This window comes from Hemibagrus wyckioides, linkage group LG03, assembly GCF_019097595.1.
Source record: "Hemibagrus wyckioides isolate EC202008001 linkage group LG03, SWU_Hwy_1.0, whole genome shotgun sequence".
Lineage (NCBI taxonomy): Eukaryota > Metazoa > Chordata > Actinopteri > Siluriformes > Bagridae > Hemibagrus > Hemibagrus wyckioides.
In genome coordinates this window covers 6,955,868-6,975,526 of record NC_080712.1, presented here as the reverse complement: position 1 = coordinate 6,975,526, position 19,659 = coordinate 6,955,868, and the positions used below count along the sequence as shown (strand labels likewise).

The window sequence follows — 19,659 nt, the reverse complement described above, 5'->3', positions numbered from 1 at the left end:
AATACACACTCACTCGCGCACACAAGACTGGGCCACCCTCAGACATAAACTCTTGTAACAGCAGGCCAGCGCACCTTGGCGATAAACCCATTGGCTCTTTTGTTAAAAACACTATCGACCTTCAGATTTGGACCGAGGAGTCTATGGAAGGTTAACAAAGAACTGTGCACTGGCTGTTTGTTACAATGTTTGCTAGAGGACCGAAATGACCAATGGATATGCATCTAGTAACCAAGAAAAATCTTACATTTCATCAGTGAGTCATTAATCACAATCTAAATTGTGGCCATGTCTACTGACAATTTAAAAACGAATGGATGTTGCTGTGCAATGTATTTAAAAGAAACTTGTTTGTTCCTGTTCCTGGTCATAATTGTCACACATTAAGGACTAAATGTTTTTCAGTACTCTTCCATTCAAAAGCAACGACTTCTGAATGCTCATATTATACACACCAAGCAAAAATGTTTACAAATGGATGAATGTTCACCGAAGAACCAAAGGGATTTCTGAAGATTTCAAAGTGGTCAGTAAATTAGTAGAGAGAATTTCTGCTTAAAACAAATGTTGGAAAAATATAATAATATAAAATAATTTGTGGTTGCTGAAATACTTTGCTGGGTATTTTGTGGCCTTGGTTCCCCAAAAGAAACATTAACAGTAATAATTGACCATATTTATTGATTATTACCTAATTATTTGGTTTTTGTTTAACATTACTCAAACGTTAGATTTAAAACAACTTGAGATTGTGTCTTGATTTTGCTTACTTCAGGAATTTCCTTCTCAACGCCCGATAATTTATTGTATACTTTTAATTATATAATATTATTATTATTATTATTATTATTATTATTATTATTATTATTATTATTATTATTATAATATATAATAATAAATCAGTTCCACAGAGCGCTGTTCTAAGTAATAAGCCAGATTCTGCTTTGTCTATGGCAACAGCGGGTTTAACTTCATTAATACACTTGTTTCTAACACAAAATGTTTCTCTTCTCTAACCACTCCATATAACGCTCTCTGTAGTGACAGTTTCTGTCGTTTAGTACAAGCGTATGGTCTAGTGGCCTTAAGTGTAGTGCAGAAGGGTCTGACCTGTGTGTTCAGCGTTGATATGAGCCTTCATCTCTGCCTCGTCCACTCCCACGTACTCACACGAGTTACAGCATAGTGAGAACATCCACTGCTCCTTATCCACGTGCAGAGACATGTGGCTCACAAACTGTGCATTCAGCTCCGTTTGGAAACCGCACACTCGACAGCTAGAGAGAGAGAGTGAGTGAGTGAGTGTGTGCGAGGGGAAGGTGTGTGTGTGTGTGTGTCCTGTTGGGAGGCAACATGTGGCTTAAGGTTATGAGCTTCTGTAAATGTTTTACAGACACACACCATGCATGCAACCACACACACACATGTTCTGCAAGATTATTAGGATCTCTCTCCCTCTTTCTCTGCCATCACTATCCTACCTGATACATGGTTTTCAGGAGAAATTTCTCCGGGAAGCAATTTTCAAAAAATACATATTTGAAAGAAGGACAGTCCAGCTACCACTGTTTAATATTTGTATTCTTCTTGCCTGAATGAACATTGTGCTACGTAAAGGGGCCTTAGAGATCCTTCCCTGGATCTGTAAAGCCACTTGTGTTAAAATCAGGAATAACATTGAGTAGTGAGAGGTAAAGTGAATAACACTGATGATCTCCTCATCATGGCACCTGTTAGTGGGTGGGATATATTAGGCAGCAAGTGAACATTTTGTCCTCAAAGTTGTTCCAAGTCTGCAGTGGTCAGTATCTATCAAAAGTGGTCCAAGGAAGGAACAGTGGTGAACCGGTGACAGGGTCATGGGCGGCCAAGGCTCATTGATGCACGTGGGGAGAGAAGGCTTTTCCGTGTGATCCGATCCAACAGACAAGCTACTGTTGCTCAAATTGCTGAAGAAGTTAATGCTGGTTCTGATAGAAAGGTGTCAGAATACACAGTGCAGGACGGGTCAGGGCTGTTTTGGCAGCGAAAAGGGGACTAACACAATATTAGGCAGGTGGTTATAATGTTATTGTTATGCCTGATCAGTGTATGTAATTGCATTCATAATGATGACTGGGTTAATTAATATACATGGCCACAATCAGCTTTCAGCAAACTTTTCACACTGAGTTACTGTTACAAAACAGAGCTTTTCTCTCTCTCTCTCTCACACACACACACACACACACACACACACACACACAATGAATAAATATGGCACATATTCCCAGCATGGACTAAAATTAATACAGCAGTGAATTAGATGAGACGTTATCTGAAATCGAAGCTGAAGCTCATTCTCAATATTTGATCAGTGTTTCTCTATTCACCAGGCAGTAGATATTATTTGGGTTCAGTCAGAGATTATCTTTGTGACGTTTCCTCGGTTATTATTCAATTATATGTACTTATAATGTCTCGCATCTAATTACGAGCCAGACAAAATTTCTTTCTGGAAACCATCAGTAACGAGACGCGGGTAAAGCAACCCTCTAGATCTCCATGTATGAGACGGTGTCAGTGAGAAGGCATGGCCACGGGGACAGGGATAGGGCAGGGTGATGGATGCCACCCTTGGAATAAACCTAGTTACTCAAATCTGGCCTCAAACCAAACTCCTTGGATGTTTGACACAAGCTCAGTTTTATACCTCCACATTTCCTACAGATTTGATGAATGCTATCTAGCTCATGTTGATTTAACCATTTGAACCTCCGGGACCTGTTACATTCCTCACTTAACTGCACACCTTTCCTGTTAGTTTCACTGCAGTTAAGGAATAATCTCTAGAGGTTATGGGGAAAAAAACAAGCAGAGTTTAATGGGTTAATCATTGTGGCACTGTAGGCATTCTGATGAAAAATCTCTTCATCTACAGTAATACTCAGCCTTAGTGCCTCAATGAGGGTGGACAAATCAGTAGCCTGGTGACCAGGTCAAACGGATTTCATGTGCAAGCAAAAACACTTCCTGTTGACTTTTGCAAAACGACACACCTCTGTGTTATAAATATAGTACAAGCTACACATTCCAAATCTCACACACACACTTCATCATAGTTGTGTTCTAGAGATGGTAGATTTTAATATTTTTGTTAAGTTTTTGTTTTAATAAAACAAAAACCTAGCAAAATATCAAATTGGTCAAGTACTTCATAACCAGAGTTAACCAGTATTAATGCATCCCTAGTTATTACTTTTTACGTTGTAGCATAGTCAGTTTCCAGAAACACCACCATGGGACTGGACCTGCCCACAGGAGTTTTCACCTGCTTGGTGGTCATGCCCTGTCTAAAAGCCTGGACAGGTGTGAATGCAAACTATGATGATAGGAGTACACAAGGTATGTGCATATGTGTGTGTGTACCTGTAGTAGTAGGGGCAGTTTTTGCGTTCTCCTCCATCGCTGGTGACTGAGTTAACGAGGTGCTCGGCGTCCGTGCTGACCAGTTTGACCGAGTGGATGGTGAGGTGCTGGTTCAGGTTGGCACGGCACTTTGCTGCATACGGGCACAGGTGACACTTATACTTCCTTTCCTCTGAGGAAACACACAGAGTCATGCACGTGAGCACATTATATATATATATATATACACACACAGCCTACATGTTTGCTGACTGCAAATAATAACCAGACTGATTACTATAATAACCTATGCAAAATCTTTATGAAAATTTATCCTACACCCCCCCCCCCACACACACACACGCGGATATAATTCGCTGAACTCCGTTGCAATCAAAGGCTTTATTTAATCAAGCAAATCCAAAGAACATGCACATTATCTTGTATCCACTGAGTGCTGTAAACTTTTTATTTTACTCTTTGGAGAGACTTTCTAGATATACCAAACTAAATATAGCTTAGAAACCTGAAAAAGAGTAAAGTCAGTCTGCAGACCAGACCAGACCAGACAAGACTGTCCTAGTGCTAACTGCAAGCCAGTCCATAAATAGTCTGAAAGTTCAGTTCAGTTTCAGACAGGATGGCTTCGGAAACCTGTACTCTTCAGGGTGACACTCGAATGGCGGTAGTATTATAAATCATTAACGGGTTAGGTGCTGAACAGTGCTAAGTGTGTTGAAAGGCTGTGAGAATATTGTATAGAATACAGGACAGGCTTTATGATCACAGCATCACCGGCGCTCTGTAATGGAGGATTAGTGCAGGCTTCCTGTTAAAGTGTTGACAGAAAATCAAATTTCCACAATTTTCCACATCCACCAAGATTAAGTCCATTAGGTCTGTTGAATGTTTTTAAAGCTGGAAAGGCGGACTACACCACCCAAAAACTTTAGCCCATATTTGCGGAATAACACTTTTAAGTTTAAAGTGAGGTGTGACATTAGGCAATCATAATAGATAAATAAATACTGATGCTAGTTAACCAAGATAACATTACATTACATTTACAATAGATTACTTAAGATTGTGGGTGAGAGTAAATGCTAGACAACAAATGGAAATAACTGGGTAATTCTACACATTTGACTGTGTGCATTAATGATATGTTTAGGAGGAAAGTGTAATAATAACAGCCTGGATTACTGTATTGATTCTCTGTGGTGCGCGTGTGTGTGTGTGTGTGTGGTGCATCTAAGTGGAACAATCTCAGTAATTGAGGCAGAATGGCATAATACCTGGAATAATTGTCTACCTCCAGCCTGATTTTTGCTGTTTACTGTGAACTGTAATAGAATGTCAGATGATATTACAGAGGGGAATCGTTCCAATATTTTATCATAGCAGCGTCTGGAATTAAAATAAGAACGCTGCACGCTTGGCTGATTTGAGTATTTCACAAATTGTTCAGGATCTTTTACACAACATTCTTCAGAGTTTACACAACAGCAAAAAAGTCAGCGTCGGTTCTGTTGATGTTCGGGTCAACGGGAGGTCAAAGGAGATTGGTTTGAGTCGACAGGAAGGTATGGTAACGCGAATAAAAATGGTTCTTTACAGCAAGAGCAGAAGACTACATCAGGTTCCACTCACACAGAAGGCTATATAGTGAGCGCCGAGACCGGATTTGAAAAAAGATCATGTGATGTGTGATGTTTTTCCCAGCTGTCCAGATTCAGTGACCCATTCAAAGTGTGTGTATCTCTCACTTTCTCACCTGTGTGTAAGGAAAGGTGTCTGGAGAGAGTTTGCTGACGGCCAAACACTTTACCACACACCGGACAGGGGAAGAGCTGCTCATTGAGTCTCCACTGTGGCAGGCCGTTGCCCGTCTCGCACAGCGGTTTCTCTAAATCTGAGGGAAATAAAAACCAACACGCACACAATTCCTTCAGCTAAACAGCACACACTGGTTAATACACACCTGTTGCAGCATGAGAAATATTGCTTAAATGAGCAACATTCATGATCTATTCAAGCCATGGCTCAGATCTACTCTCTTCTTTCAATTCATTTGAATGAAAAGTAATAATCTGTGCAAAACGACCTGCGTCGGTGAGTGAGTGTTTTTGTAAGTGGCCTTGTCTTCCTGCTGTGAGATGGGTAATGATGTCTGTGCATAGTTATTTCCTGTCGTATTAGAATTTTTTTTTCTAGTGCCGCACATTCTCGTTTCAGTTAAACAGCAATCGCAAATACAAAGGACTTTAACCACAGACTCGCAGTGTACCCCAAAATAAATTCCTCATGCCATTTCTATTAGTTTTACTGTAGTTACTCAGTAAAGTAATTAGCTAGGACTTTAAAGGGTTAATTGTGGTTTGGAAATAAATGTATGAAACCACTAAAAAAATCAATTAGAAATAAGGCTACCAAAATAACACAATGGTGGAGCAGAGCATTTTTGCCATTTCTGCTCACTACAAAGAGATGGTTTTAAAAAGTGAGAAGAGTTTCCAGAGAAGAATGTGTTAGATGATAAAACGCAAGCGGCTGAAAGGTAGGATAGATGTGCAAGATTTAACAAAGGTGAAATTGAAGTAGACAGTCCAGATCACACAATCACAAGCAAAACACAAAGCTGAGAACGCTGGCAGGAGTTGAAAACACCCACTAACAAAATACTGGAGGATAAGAAGATAAGCATATATATATATATATATGGATTTAAAGACTGGATAATGTGTGTTTTTTCCAGTGCTTTATTTAACGAAAAAAATACTTGGGGGTGTGCTGTTGGAGAAAAAATAATCAATAATGAGGTGTTGTGGTGTGACACAAGGCAGAGTTACTGTTACAGCAGCACATCCTGACCAGTTCCAGTTTCTCTAACACTACAACAGTTAGCCAACAATAAATAATAATGATGTTCTTTCGGCTGCTCCCAGTTTGGGGTCACCACAGTGGATCAGTTGATCCGAATGATTCGATTCAGCACGGGTTTTACGCCGGATGCCCTTCCTGACGCAACCCTCCCATTTAATCTGGGCTTGGGACTGGCACTAAGAGTTAACTCTTCAGTGGCTGGGTTAGCGCCCTGCCTGGGCATTGAACCTGGGTCACAGCAAAGAGAACGCGGGATCCGGCTGCTGGACCACCGGGAGGCAGTTAGCCAACAATTTTTTACTTATTAAACAAAGATTCTATATAATTTTTCATCTGTTCATACTGTAGTTACATACAATGTTGTAGAACATCCATAAAACAAGTTCCTGTTATGTATCACTTACGTTGTAGCAGCTATAAACATTCATTTTCTCACCAGCTTTTCTTCCTCTTTGTTAAAGTTAAAAAAATGCAGCTTGTCATATTGACTCTCCGGTCTTGGACGCCCACATTAAGGTAGCTAACCTGTCTCTACAGTGAAGCATGGTGATGGTAGCATCAAGTTTCCTTGGCCTTAGCTAATGTCCTTCTTACCTGGTCAGTGCATCAGTGACTTTCTTTATTTAAAAAAAAAAACAAATTTAATAAAACGCCACTGGATGTTCAAATCTTTGTGATATTATAAACCCTGATTCTTACATTTTCAGAATCAGGTTGTTTTTTAGTTTTTTGGAGAGAGAGAGAGAGAGAGAGAGAGAGAGAGAGAGAGAGAGAGAGAGAGAGAGAGATCCGACACACATTTTTGTCCATTTATGTGAAGCATCAGAATCAATCTTTAGAAAGGATATCATGTAAAGCGTATGAAATTACTGACCGAGCTGCTATTACAGAAAATGTATCAACACCTCCTGACCAACGATGCTGAGGTACAAGTCCTGAATAATTATACACCTGTCCACCTCTCAGAGCCTGGAGCTGCATGTCTGCTGTTAGACACTTAACACACCCAGACTAGTGTTTAACACACCCTCTGTCTGTCTGCTGAATCCTAACTGTATAGTCCTGAGACAGATAGAAGGGGAGAGGGGAGATTGAGAGAGAGGGAGAGAGTGAGAGAGAGAACAGTACTCCACAAGGAGACAGACAGAATTAACCTTCTGATGAAGGTGCTTTGGCTTGGCATCAAATTAAAATGCAGCTCCACGCCTCCCCTCTCTCCCATAGTGGAAGTGGGGGAGAGAGATAAATAAAGGAGGGGATAAATAAATAAATCAGAGAGAAATTCCGTCATCGCACATTGCAGCCCCTTCAAATGGCCAGGTGGCGCAGTGGGCATGCATGACTCTTATTCACACACACACACACACACACGTATAAGCTGGCTAATGCAACGAAGGCTTCACACACGATAAACACAGCATGGTGACATCAGCATGACATTAACCCGAGACGAACGAGTAAAACAGCAGACCCGCGATCCCGAGCCAGTTGGAAGTTCTGCAGAACATACCAGCGTGTGTCTGTGGGTGTTTGGAGGTCATGCAAATGACATCTACAGCCTCCTTAGCTTCCTGTGTAGACCTCCACATTCCGAAACTGCTCGGTACACACTCACGCATGGCTCTCAGCCTGTACGTACATGTTCCTGTGTGTGTGTGTGTGTGTGTGTGTCCCTTCGGACTTGCGGTTCCTCATAAACAGGCCCATTTTTCCGGAGGCTGTCCTGCACAGCGCAGGCTACAGGATTGATGGGGTTAGGGAGGAGGAGAGGGGAGAGAGAGAGGGCGTCTCAGAGTAGCAGCTTTTTGGCATGTTGGAGAATATTTAATGGTGGCCATTAAAGAGCAGATGCACTGGCCTTGGACGCCGAGCCTGAAGGACGTCTCACCGGTACACGACCCAGCACGTGACGGCGCAGAGCAGCTCTAAAAACCCAAATGAGTGGATGAGTGTAGGGGAATTTGGGCAATCTTATGGAGGGAAATTAAGATATTGAGGTTGAACTTCGTGCTTTTCCTAAAACCTGAAGTCACTGAACCGTGTGACACTGATGTGGTGTTTTAGGTGCTTAGAAAATTCATTTAAATATGGGTGGACACATTCATATGTTTATTAATTTCAGATAAATCAGTACCTCAGGCACATTGAGACAAGCAGATTATCTGGGCTATTGTATAAAATTATTCATATAGTTCCTTGGAAGATGAATAGATTCTCCAGGAGACTTAGCAAACATGGAAGCAGGTCCTGTGTTCTGACCAGACCTGGCACAAAGTGCTATGTTCGACCAAACCACTACTACTACTACTAAAGCATAGTGGTGATAGCATCCTGTTGCCGTGGCTTCTTGGTTGCTTGTCTAAAAAATGTCTTTATCTCCTGGTCACTTTCAATAATGGATTAAATGTGAGTTTTTCAAATTTATTTAATAACTGAACCCTGACTGATATTTTTCTAGAACATTCCAGGCTTGTTTTGAAAGCTACTTGGTCTTCATGTTGCTTTTTGTTCTCCAGAAACAGCTGTATTTACACTTACATCAGATGACACTGCAATTATGGGTGAATTGAATTAAATCCATTTCACTTCTAACTTGTATTTCTCTGATTTTCTTGTCTATGAAATGATCTGCAAAAAAACAATTTCCTCTAATCCGATACTACCTATCTTTCACAGGGGCCAATAATTCTGTTCGTTTTTGTATAAAAGAATGTATTATATATACACCTCTGTCCTAATTGTGTGCTTTATCCAGGTTAGTGTTCACTGGTATATCTTCTAAAATAAAGATGGTGTCTATAATTTCTGATAACGAAGACTAGCGCTAACATTTCTTTAACGTTAACCTTGTAACCTGTCTTGTTTAGTTTCATAACGTTAGTTTGGTGTTAAAGCAGCTGCACTACTTTTAAACTTCAGCTCAGATTAGAAGTAGCATATAATTAAATAAACTCCATTTAGCCCGTAATTATATAACGACACGGTGTATGCTACATCTCTCCACTCCATCTGGTCTGAATCATGGTACGAGAGCTTCCATTAAAGCTGCGTGGATGTTTGCCCTCAACTCCGGTGTGTGACTTTTGGAAGCGCTAACAGGCAGGAAGCAGCCAAGATACCCAGAAACCCCTGGTGCTGCTGGGTGACTCATGACCAGTAAGGACCTGTAAGCTGAGACCCGGCGGCTCTGACAGCTTGTTCGCTTAGGAGTGTGATTTATCACACCTTCCCACAATGCATTGGGGCAGGGCTTGTGTTCGGTGTGATCGAAAGGAATTCAGCTTGTTAGTCGGTCACAATGTTGGTATTTGAGTGCTAGTTTAGCTAACTAATGCTAATGTTATGTGATAAACAGTTGCTATAGTAATAAATTTGAATAATGTCTACAGTAACCACAAGCTCGTTTACTGTCTGAGGAAAATTGTGTGAGGTTAACTGTTAGAGCAAAAAAATAAAAAAAAAATCTCCTTCTTTTAAAAAGGAAGTTAGGGGGTCACAGGTTTGATATGTTAGTGACCTCTAGAGCATCTGTTAACCAGACTGGCCCAGTGTGTGTGTGCGTCAGGTCGTCAAGCGTTTAATGGTTTAATTGGCGTCGTTAAGGGCAGTGAGGAGACCGCCTCAACACTCGCAGATAAGTGTAACCCAAGGCAAAGACACAAGGACACGCACACTTTCATATAAAAAAGTGACACAAGCACAGCGGTGAAAATACAGCGTGTTCTAATGAAAGCTGAGCTGTTGTAAAGATGGAGGGTATGGCTATGCAGAAATAATGATAATAATAATAAAAAAAAGAGAAAAAAAACCCGTCAGAGTTCTCGGTGTTGACTGTGGAGTGGGAGTTTCAGCCCACACCGGGTCACAAAGGTGTTAACCATTTAGAAATGAAACAGACACGGAGAGAGAGTGTGTGTGTGTGAGAGAGAGTGAGAGAGAGAACTTCAGTTGTGTAGTGAGTGTGTGTGTGTGTGTGTAGCGAATTAACTCTCAGGGCACCCTGGACATGGAAAACCCAATCATTATTTCATTAAGTGGTGGAAGGAAGCGGGCCAGGCTGCCGCGCACTAATTACCCTCCGCCAGAGGGGCCAGCAGAGATGGGGGTGGGGGGGACACGGAGCACAGCTGCCCAGCGCCAAGGCCTCCGGGCTGGGCATGCATATGGGCATGGGGCCTCCTGGAGCTCTGGAGCCTGGCAGCGGGCGGGGGATTTGTAATCAGCCAGCCAAAATAAGGGAACTTGTGAGGACCAAAGTGGACTGGCTACAGCATGTCGGGGGAAATAAATAAATAAATCTATATCATCAGGGGCTAGGGTAAATATACACCAGCGATAAAAACATCATCATAGAGTTGGTAAAATGAGTCAATTTTCATTATCACTCTGTATTAAAACTTAAATGGTTTACATTTTTAAACATGACAATAACCTTAGTGAAAAGTTTTAAAAAAATAAAATAAAAAGGTTAATTTGGAAACAGCCTTAAATAAACGAACAAATTAACCCGTCTACACCAGGCTGTGTGCTGGAGGGATTCAATTCCACACTGTAGTTAGAGTATCGCTGTTTGCGTGAGAGAGAAACAAGACTTTGGGCTAATTAGCGAATGTGTAAAAATGGTAGGGAACAAAGACAGTTTGTCTTTCTCTATTGTTCATTGTGTGATTAGATCAGTGTTTGTCCATTATCTTTGATGGTGACATGCTGAGCAACAGATTTTTCAAATTTGTTTTAAATCCTAGAGGTCTGGGGTGTTACAGCTCGGCCAGTCGGAGTTTCTCTCCCGGTGCTGTTGCAGTGAAATTTCTGTAACTAACTTTGTACTACGCTTGAAATTATACAACGTTTTTTATCTACTTTCTTGTCTCTTCATGTCCTTCTAATGATATTGTAGTTTTGTATTTCGCTCGTTTGTCACCTTCTCCCCTGTTTTCCTCACAACTCTCGATAACTTGCCGGGAGGTGGATTCGTGATGCTCTATTACCCCTAGGTGTGAATGTGAGTGTGAATCTGTGTGTGTGTGAGGTACCCTGTAATGGACCTGCGTCCCATCCAAGGTGTGTTCCTGCCTTGTGCCCAGTGTTCCGAGGCTGTATATCCACCGCGACCCTGACCATAGAACAGCTATTACTGAAGATGAATGAATGATTGAATGTCTCACGCTTTTTCCGGTTTATTAAACACTATATAAAGCTTGCTATACTATTTACCCACACGTGATTCTATACAAAATCATTTGATTTATGATTATTCGTTAACAGACGAGTTTATCTATGACTTAAGCGTGAAGCCGGATGACGTGTGTGACGGTTGTTAGGCATACTCTCAGTTGTCATGGCGATGTGGATGTGGCACGGTTTGTTTGCGTCACTGCTGCTGTTTCAGCTGTTTCCTTTAGGTCTAAAAGTCCACAGCCTCCACAAACCCTGGCATCCTCACTCACTACCTTGTTGTGCACAATTACAGAAAGGTATTCTGGTGGTATTGAGTTTTATTTAGGATCTCACCTGCCCCCTAGTGGACAGAGCTTTTAATCCGCTAGATGTACCAAAAGTATGCAGGTGACTATATAATAGTAAATTCTTCAGGTCCTGAATGGTTTTGTCACCACTTCACTCTGACTTTAAGAGAAATTCTTATTTTACTATTAAACATTCAACTGTTCTTTGGTCATGTTTTGAGTCAGTATATATTTTTAATAAAGCTGGATTCAAGCCTTCATTAGAAAGTTGTCTCACACACATGAGGAGTCTCTGTCCATGAAAGTAATTTTATATATTATACTGCTAATGGTAAGAACTATCATGGAGTAACTCTTAAGTGATTCAATCAACTTCTATTACTCTTTACATGATGTTACAATAAAATTTTGGAATATTAATTGCTTAAGTAATTGAACTTATAACCTTCAGCTCACTATAACAGAAACGGCTCACATTACACTTTCCTCTCTGATCGTATTGGAACCTAAAGGACAAATCTATTGTTTTTGCTATATAATAAACACGTTTGGGTTTGAGATCAAAATATGAATATGAAACGACAGATCAGAATTTTAGTTTTCATTTCTTGATATTTAACATCCAGATCACTTAAACAGCATCTTTTGGTTGAACCCGCCCATTTTTCCAAGTCATCAAAAAATACTGGAACATGTGACTGACAGGTGTTTCTTGTAGCTCAGGTGTCCTCTGTTATATTTAATGATTAAACAGTTAATAGCTCTGAAGGTCTCCTTCAGGAGGTTTCACTGCATTTGTTGTTAAAAAAATAAAAAAATGAATAACAGAGAGCTGTCTATAGGAGAAACGTGAAGCCATTTTGAAGCTGGGAAAAGAAGGAAAATCAATCAGAGACACTGTACAAACCCTGGGTATAGCCAGTAGAAAAACTCATAATGTCCTGAAAATGAAGGAAATTACCAGACAGTGGTAAAGATATCACAATCCACCATTCTAAGAAGACTTCCAGAGCTGAAATGTAGAGTCTGTACCAAACCTCTCATCAGCAGTAAGATGGAGAAAGCCAGATTGGGATTCACAGAGAAATAAGCCACTAAAGTTCTTCAAGCAAGATTAGCCTCTAGCAAAGTGACAGAAAGGCCAAAGTGTGGAGAGAGAAAAAGGATCTGCTCATGATCCAAAACATATGAGCTCATCAGTCAAGCATGGTGAAGGTGGTGTCATGGCTTGGGCTTTGCATGGCTGCTTCTGGAACAGACTCACTAATCTTTATCGATGGTGTAACTCGTGGTAGCAACAGAATGAACTAAAAGTCTACAGAAACATTCTGTCTGACAAATTACAGAGAAATGCATCCTGGATTACTGGGAGGAACTTCATCATGAAGCAAGACAATGATCCAAAACACAGTTTCTTTTTGTGGTACCAACTGAGCAGCATTTCATCTTCTGAGAAGTAAAGTGAAGGAAGAAAAACCCCTGAAACACATGGCAACTGAGAGAAGCTACACTGCAAGCATGGAAAAGCAACACAAAAGAAGTGTTATTTACGTTAAAGCTGCCTGAGCAAATGTATTGGAACACGAATAACACTTAATATTTGGTTGTGTATCCCTTTACAGAAGTATGGAAACATGACAAAAATGCTAAAGTTTAAAGTTACTATTTATCCCCAACGTTTATCCCTAATGAGAAGCCTGAGGTGACGGTGGCGAGGAAAAACTGCCTGAGATGATATGAGGAAGAAACCTTGACAGGAACCAGGCTCAGAAGGGAACCTCATCCTCAGTTGGGTGACACTGGACAGGAAATAAAGACCCCATGTTCTAAGTTGTTTAGTACGACTAGATGAAAATATCAGGACATGAAAGCTGAAATTCTGTTGTCTTTTTTTTTTTTGTCTTAAACCCAAATTTCTTCATTGTATGTGTGTATACAGTGACCAAGCATAACATTATGACCACCTGCCTCATATTGTGTTAGTCCCCCTTTTCCTGCCAAAACAGCACTGACCCAGCATTCACTGTGAATTCTGACACCTTTCTGTCGGCCCTCTTTCTATTCACCACTGTTCCTTCCTTGGACCACTTTTGATAAGATACTGACCACTGCAGACCGTGAACACCCCACAAGAGCTGCAGTTTTGGAGATGCTCTGATCCAGTGGTCTAGCCATCACAATTTGGCCCTTCGTCAAACTCGCTCAAATCCTTACGCTTGTCCATTTTTCCTGCTTCTAACACATCAACTTTGAGGACAAAATGTTCACTTGCTGTATCCAATACTTTTAGACAGGATCTGTGTCATATACAGGAATGTGTACCTTGCAGCTGGGAAGCTCGGGCGGAGGAGCTGGCCTCGGCTGGGGAAGAGCTCTTGGAGCGCGTGCTGAAGGGCGATTGTCTAAAGCGGTCGTCCAGAAAAGGGCTGGAAGAAAAAAACGTGACGCAAGAACGGTCATCCTTCCTTTCATTTCAGGGTGAGGCAACAGGAAAACAGTAGCAGCGCCTATCGGTGTCAGTGCTCACCTGGTCATGCCGAACGACGTGCTGTCTTTATTTTCATTAGCTTTGCTTACTTTTTCTGCAAAACAAAAAAAACACAAGAGGGCACTGGGGTTAAGCTGGTGTGTTTTTATAAAGCAGACATGTTTCATTCCTCATTCAAACCCGTTACAAATGGACCATCCGCAGTGTTTCTCACATGACCTCTTGTGTTTTGAGATAAAATGTAATTGTGCACTCTATTTACTCTAGCCTGTGAGAGTTTAAACATAAACCGCTAAAGAAAGTACAATGTTATTGTTTAAGCCCTGGAAAGCCTCAGGTTATTTATTTTTAAGCATATTATTCGAAAAATGACCGCAAAACTAAGAGCAAACTGTGTGTAGGAATATAAATCTGGATTTCCACAACACTTCTTTTGGAGTTTGGGTGTGGAGAGGGGTTTAATCCTGAGCCTTGTTCTTTGTATACTGCTTAACAGGATAAAATGATGCATGCCAAATTTACTGTGATAATTCCAAATAATTCCGGGCTAATTCCCACCTGAGACAGCACGTTGAGCTGGTTTCCAGATTTCTGTCGCTTTAGTATCTAGCATAATGCTTGCTTACACACCCAGAAGCATCATGGGAGTTGGGAATATAATGAATTAATCAGCCACGGGGCAAGGTTCACTAAGCTCCTGGTATATATCTTTAGAAAAAAGAAAGGAGCCGTGTTTCCCCCCTCGTCCTCCTGCAGGGTGATGGTAATGACCCTGCTCTCTGGGTGACACTTCCTAGGCTCCTTCTCTCCAACACTCAGTGTCACATGACACACTGAGGACACAAGGGTTCTCTGGGTTGCCATGACGATGCCGCAAGAGATGCAGAGAGAAAGGGGAGAGAGGGGCAGCGAGAGCCAGAGAGACAGAGATACGCAAAGGAAGCATGTGTGAGCCGAGCGGGTTTTTACGCCAGAACGTTCGAGAACGTGACAAATGGAGGACCGGACTTTAACGGACAGGGCTCTCGCGCGCGCGCACACACACACACACTTCACAGATTCTGGTTTGGAGCATGTGTGTATGCTGGGAGAAGAGTGATGGTGAAGGATTTTTCTCAAGCTTCAGAGGTGCTACATGGAATTTAAACCGGGAGCCATAACTGGCAAAGCGAGTAGCGGAGGCAGCTTTGCCTCGACTAATCCTCACTCTGCTCTCGAGTGAAAAGCGTGCATCGTTTAACACAAACACACACACACACACTCTGCAGCCCAGGCCACAGGAAGAGAATAGAGCCCAAAAAGGACACACACACACACACACACACACACACCAGACGTGGAGAGAAGAGGAGAACAGAACACGAGCTTCCGGATGTGGCAGAAACGGTCGTCGCACGCCCTCCGTTTGTTCCTCTTTCACTCACCAGACAGTTTGAAGAGCAGCTCGGAGGCCATTTTGACCGATATGTCCTGGGAGAAGAGGTCTTTGTTGGGGCGGGGCAGAGGCTCCGGAAGGCCAGCCATCGGCTCCTTCTTCTCGCATGCCCCTAAAGTGCTGAAGCCTAGCAGGTGAGAAGGGGGCGGAGCCACTTCCGAGGGTGGGTCCACCTCCATGGGCTCCGCCTTTACCGCTGCTTTCTGGAGACAGGTGTCCTTGCTGTTCTCTGGAAGAGGCCGAAGAGGAAGAGATGAAGGTTAATCGGGTAGATGATGCTACAGCGAATTAAAAGACAATAAAAATAATGGGTTTTTTACATTTTGTTGCATCCACCACAATGCATAATCTTAAGGAAAAAAAAATTAATTAAATAATTTAAATTTAAATAATGAGATACCTCTGTCACAGCATCATTAAACAATTTCATTTGTTAATAGGTCCAGGATTTTAAAATTATTTTCTCACAATAACAAAGAAAATTCCACCTGGAAAAAAAATCTAATAGAGTAGGATTTTTATTTTTTTAAATTCAGATTTTATAATTATTTATTTAGATTCCTAATGTAATTGTTTGTGCATTGGAGTGAACTGCATTGGAGTTAACTGAATTTAAAAAAAAAAACTGCTGTTTTGTAGCTGTATTTTTTTTCTTCTATTTTTTGTGATGAGCTTCAGCTAAAAACAAACAAAAACCACCAGATAAATTTTTTTTATTTTTTATCATCATTATCGACCAGCCTGGTAACGATATCAGCCAATACTCAAGGTTTCAGTATCATTATTGATTGTGGAAAAGACAAAACGAAGTCATACCATCTCTAAAAATAACTTTCAGCAACATTTTGTTTAATCTTTGTTTAAACTCCCTTGTAATAAAAGACACTGGAATGAAAGGATGAGAGACACCAAGCAGTTTTTTCCAACTCTGTAGCAGAACAGTAGAAAATAATTTCGGATCTTTCGCTCTGATATCCATACACACGATGAGACAGCTGTGTTGCTTAAGCACAGACACAGATGCAGGTTTTTCTTCTTTAAAAAACAAAAATAAAAAAAAAATCGATGAATTATACAAATTTTGGAGCTTCATTTCCACACACCTCTGACCTCTGAGCATTTTCTGCATAAACAGTTACTGACAGAATTGAACAGATTTCATTAGAAATGTGTTTGGGGGTATAAATAAATAAATAAATAAATAAAATGTTAGATTTTAAATTTGCCATGTAGTTATTAAACATTTCAGTGTCATCATTTTGTCTCGCTTTAACCCGTAATCACGGGCCAGCGTTAAGGTGCACTTCACCTTCATACAGCGTCTATGCGAGTCGCATTGTTTACACAGTCATTTGTATATTGTATGTTTATCAGGGGGAATAAAAGCAGAGCTAAAAACAACCAGTTTATCTGTAACGTTTCTGCTTTCATGATCTGCATCTCAAATAAAAACCTTGATCTTAAACATTTATTAATCTAGAAAAATTTGAAGACTGCTGCACAAAACAAACCTTTCCTTATGTTTAAATGGATTTTTTAACTTCAAACATTAAGTGAAAGATCTAGAACAGTATGTGATTTGAGGAAGGATGTTAGTTCGGGACACGATGTCACTATTTACTTTGTATATGCGTATCAGATCAGGCATACCATTATGACCACCTGCCTAATATTGTGTTGGTCCCCCTTGACCCATCATGCACTGTGTATTCTGACCTTTCTGTCAGAACCAGTATTAACTTCTGAAGCAGTTTGAGCAACAGTAATGCGTCTGTTGGATCGGATCACACGGGCCAGCCTTCGCTCCCCATGTGCATCAATAAGCCTTGGCCACCCATGACCCTGTCACCAGTTCACCACTGTTCCTTCCTTGGACCACTTTTGATAGATACTGACCACTGCAGACCGGGAACACCCCACAAGAGCTGCAGTTTTGGAGATGCTCTGATCCAGTGGTCTAGCCATCACAATTTGTCCCTTATATATCCCACCCACTAACAGGTGCCATAATGAGGAGATAATCAGTGTTATTCACTTTACCTCTCACTGCTCAGAATGTTATGCCTGATCTGTGTATCAGTGTGATTAACAGCCAGAATAAATGAGCTTCAACATGTTTGGAGGAAAGCACTCTCCATCCTCTTCCACATCCATAAGCTCACAGATGCTGATACGGTTGCGCTGCTCGAGAACCCAATCATCTTCTAGTTCTACTGATAAACCAGTCTGCACGGTGTTCCATGGTCTCAGCATCACTCCAGACGCCAGTTCACTGAGTCACAAAGTGAACATCGCAACGTCATGTGGATCTACTGAGTGACTCTCGATTATTAAGCCTTCAGAAGCCAGTCTGTGTGATGCGAAGTCTAAAAGCTAGACTAAAGAAGAGCTAGAAAGCTGTCAGAATGAGTCGGAGCTGTCCTCACATCTCCTTGACGGAGGAGAAAAAGCTGGAGGTGTCCGTCCTCCTGCCATGAAAAGGAACAATCCATCTGTGTTCCTGAAGGAGGCAGACAATGTGTAATTATCTTGTCTCTGCATACAGGGTATCAGAGATGAACGGAGCTCGGTAAGTCTTTCTGTGTTAGTGTTGGTCATTATTCTCCAGACTTCTTTCTTAAATCATTTCATTTCACTCCGGCCAACATTTTAACACTAAGTCAGACAAACTCTTGCTCTGGAGGAGAAACTTATTTCAGAGTAGTTTTTCAAACGGCGTGTCTGCTGAACAGAATTATGGGATTACACGGAGACCCTGGAGGATTTCCCTCGTATTTCTCTGAACTTTAGGAAACAGCCCTTCTTGTAAAACACACGATTTTTTAGTAGGCATGGTAAGGTATTGCTGCTGATGTAAGGAGGAAAAAAAAACATTGTCAACATATTATGGGAAAATAATCAACGATGTTGTGGTGTCATGAAGCAGAGTAATGCTACTTTTTTCAACACATACAGCGACTTGCATTGACAAAGCCACCGGAGATCGTTTATTTACAATGAGAGCTCATGACTTCTGGAGACATGAGCGTGAGCATGAGCGAGTGCCGGTGATTAGACCTGGACGTGTCCAGTGATGCGACAATGTCGAGAACTTTATGTAAATATGGAGTGACGACTCCCAGCACACTGCTTCTCCTTCATCTCAGATTCCTTCAGAATGTTTTCATTTTAGCAATTGTTGTTTTATTAGAACCAGAACAATAATATAATTGTTATATTAGTTGTGCCACTGACTGACAAATGTTATTACCATGGCAACCGGTAGTAGGAACGCCTACTGGAGACATGCAGAAGACATGGCTTCTGTTGGCACTTGCATTGTAACATACACCGACCAAGCATAACATTATGACCACCTGCCTAATATTCTGTTGGTCCCCCTTTTGCTGCCAAACTAGCCCTGATCCATCTGGCACTGTGTATTCTGACACCTTTCTATCAGAACCAGCATTAACTTCTTCAGCTATTCGAGCAACAGTATCTCGTCTGTTGGATCGGATCACACGAGCCAGCCTTCACTCTCCACGTGAATCAATAAGCCTTGGCTGCCCATGACCCTGTCGCTGGTTCACCACTGTTCCTTCGTTGGACCACTTTTGATAGATACTGACCACTGCAGACCGGGAACACCCCACAAGAGCTGCAGTTTTGGAGATGCTCTGATTCAGTGTTCTAGCCATCACAATTTGGCCCTTCGTCAAACTCGCTTGTCCATTTTTCCTGCTTCTAACACATCAACTTTGAGGACAAGATGTTCACTTGCTGGTTAATATATCCCACCCACTAACAGGTGCCATGATGAGGAGATCATCAGTGTTATTCACTTCACCTCTCAGTGGTCATAATGTTATGCCTGATTGGTGTATTATAAACAGCAAAAGCAACAGCATCATTTTATCGTCATGGTAACACTGTTACTGGTGGTGATTTGGGCTTTTTTTTTGGATATACATTATACTGTGGAATCAAACACTATGGTGTGTTTTTTTTTCCCATTTAAC

The 19,659-nt window shown here is 41.3% G+C and overlaps 1 protein-coding gene across 3 annotated transcripts in view; it reads right to left on the bottom strand.

Moving 5' to 3' along the window:
• znf827 (zinc finger protein 827) overlaps window positions 1–19,659 on the bottom strand; it is a 100,620-nt gene that overhangs the window by 12,236 nt on the left and 68,725 nt on the right. For all 3 annotated transcript variants that reach the window (XR_009203522.1, XM_058378710.1, XM_058378701.1), the window contains exons 6-11: window positions 15,648–15,887; window positions 14,263–14,317; window positions 14,058–14,161; window positions 5,162–5,299; window positions 3,409–3,580; window positions 1,111–1,277 (exon numbers count right to left, since the gene is read on the bottom strand). Coding sequence is in view for 2 of the 3 variants with exons in the window: in XM_058378710.1 (XP_058234693.1) it covers window positions 1,111–1,277; window positions 3,409–3,580; window positions 5,162–5,299; window positions 14,058–14,161; window positions 14,263–14,317; window positions 15,648–15,887 (876 nt within the window). In the remaining variant the exon portion in view is untranslated. The remainder of the gene's footprint in view (window positions 1–1,110; window positions 1,278–3,408; window positions 3,581–5,161; window positions 5,300–14,057; window positions 14,162–14,262; window positions 14,318–15,647; window positions 15,888–19,659) is intronic.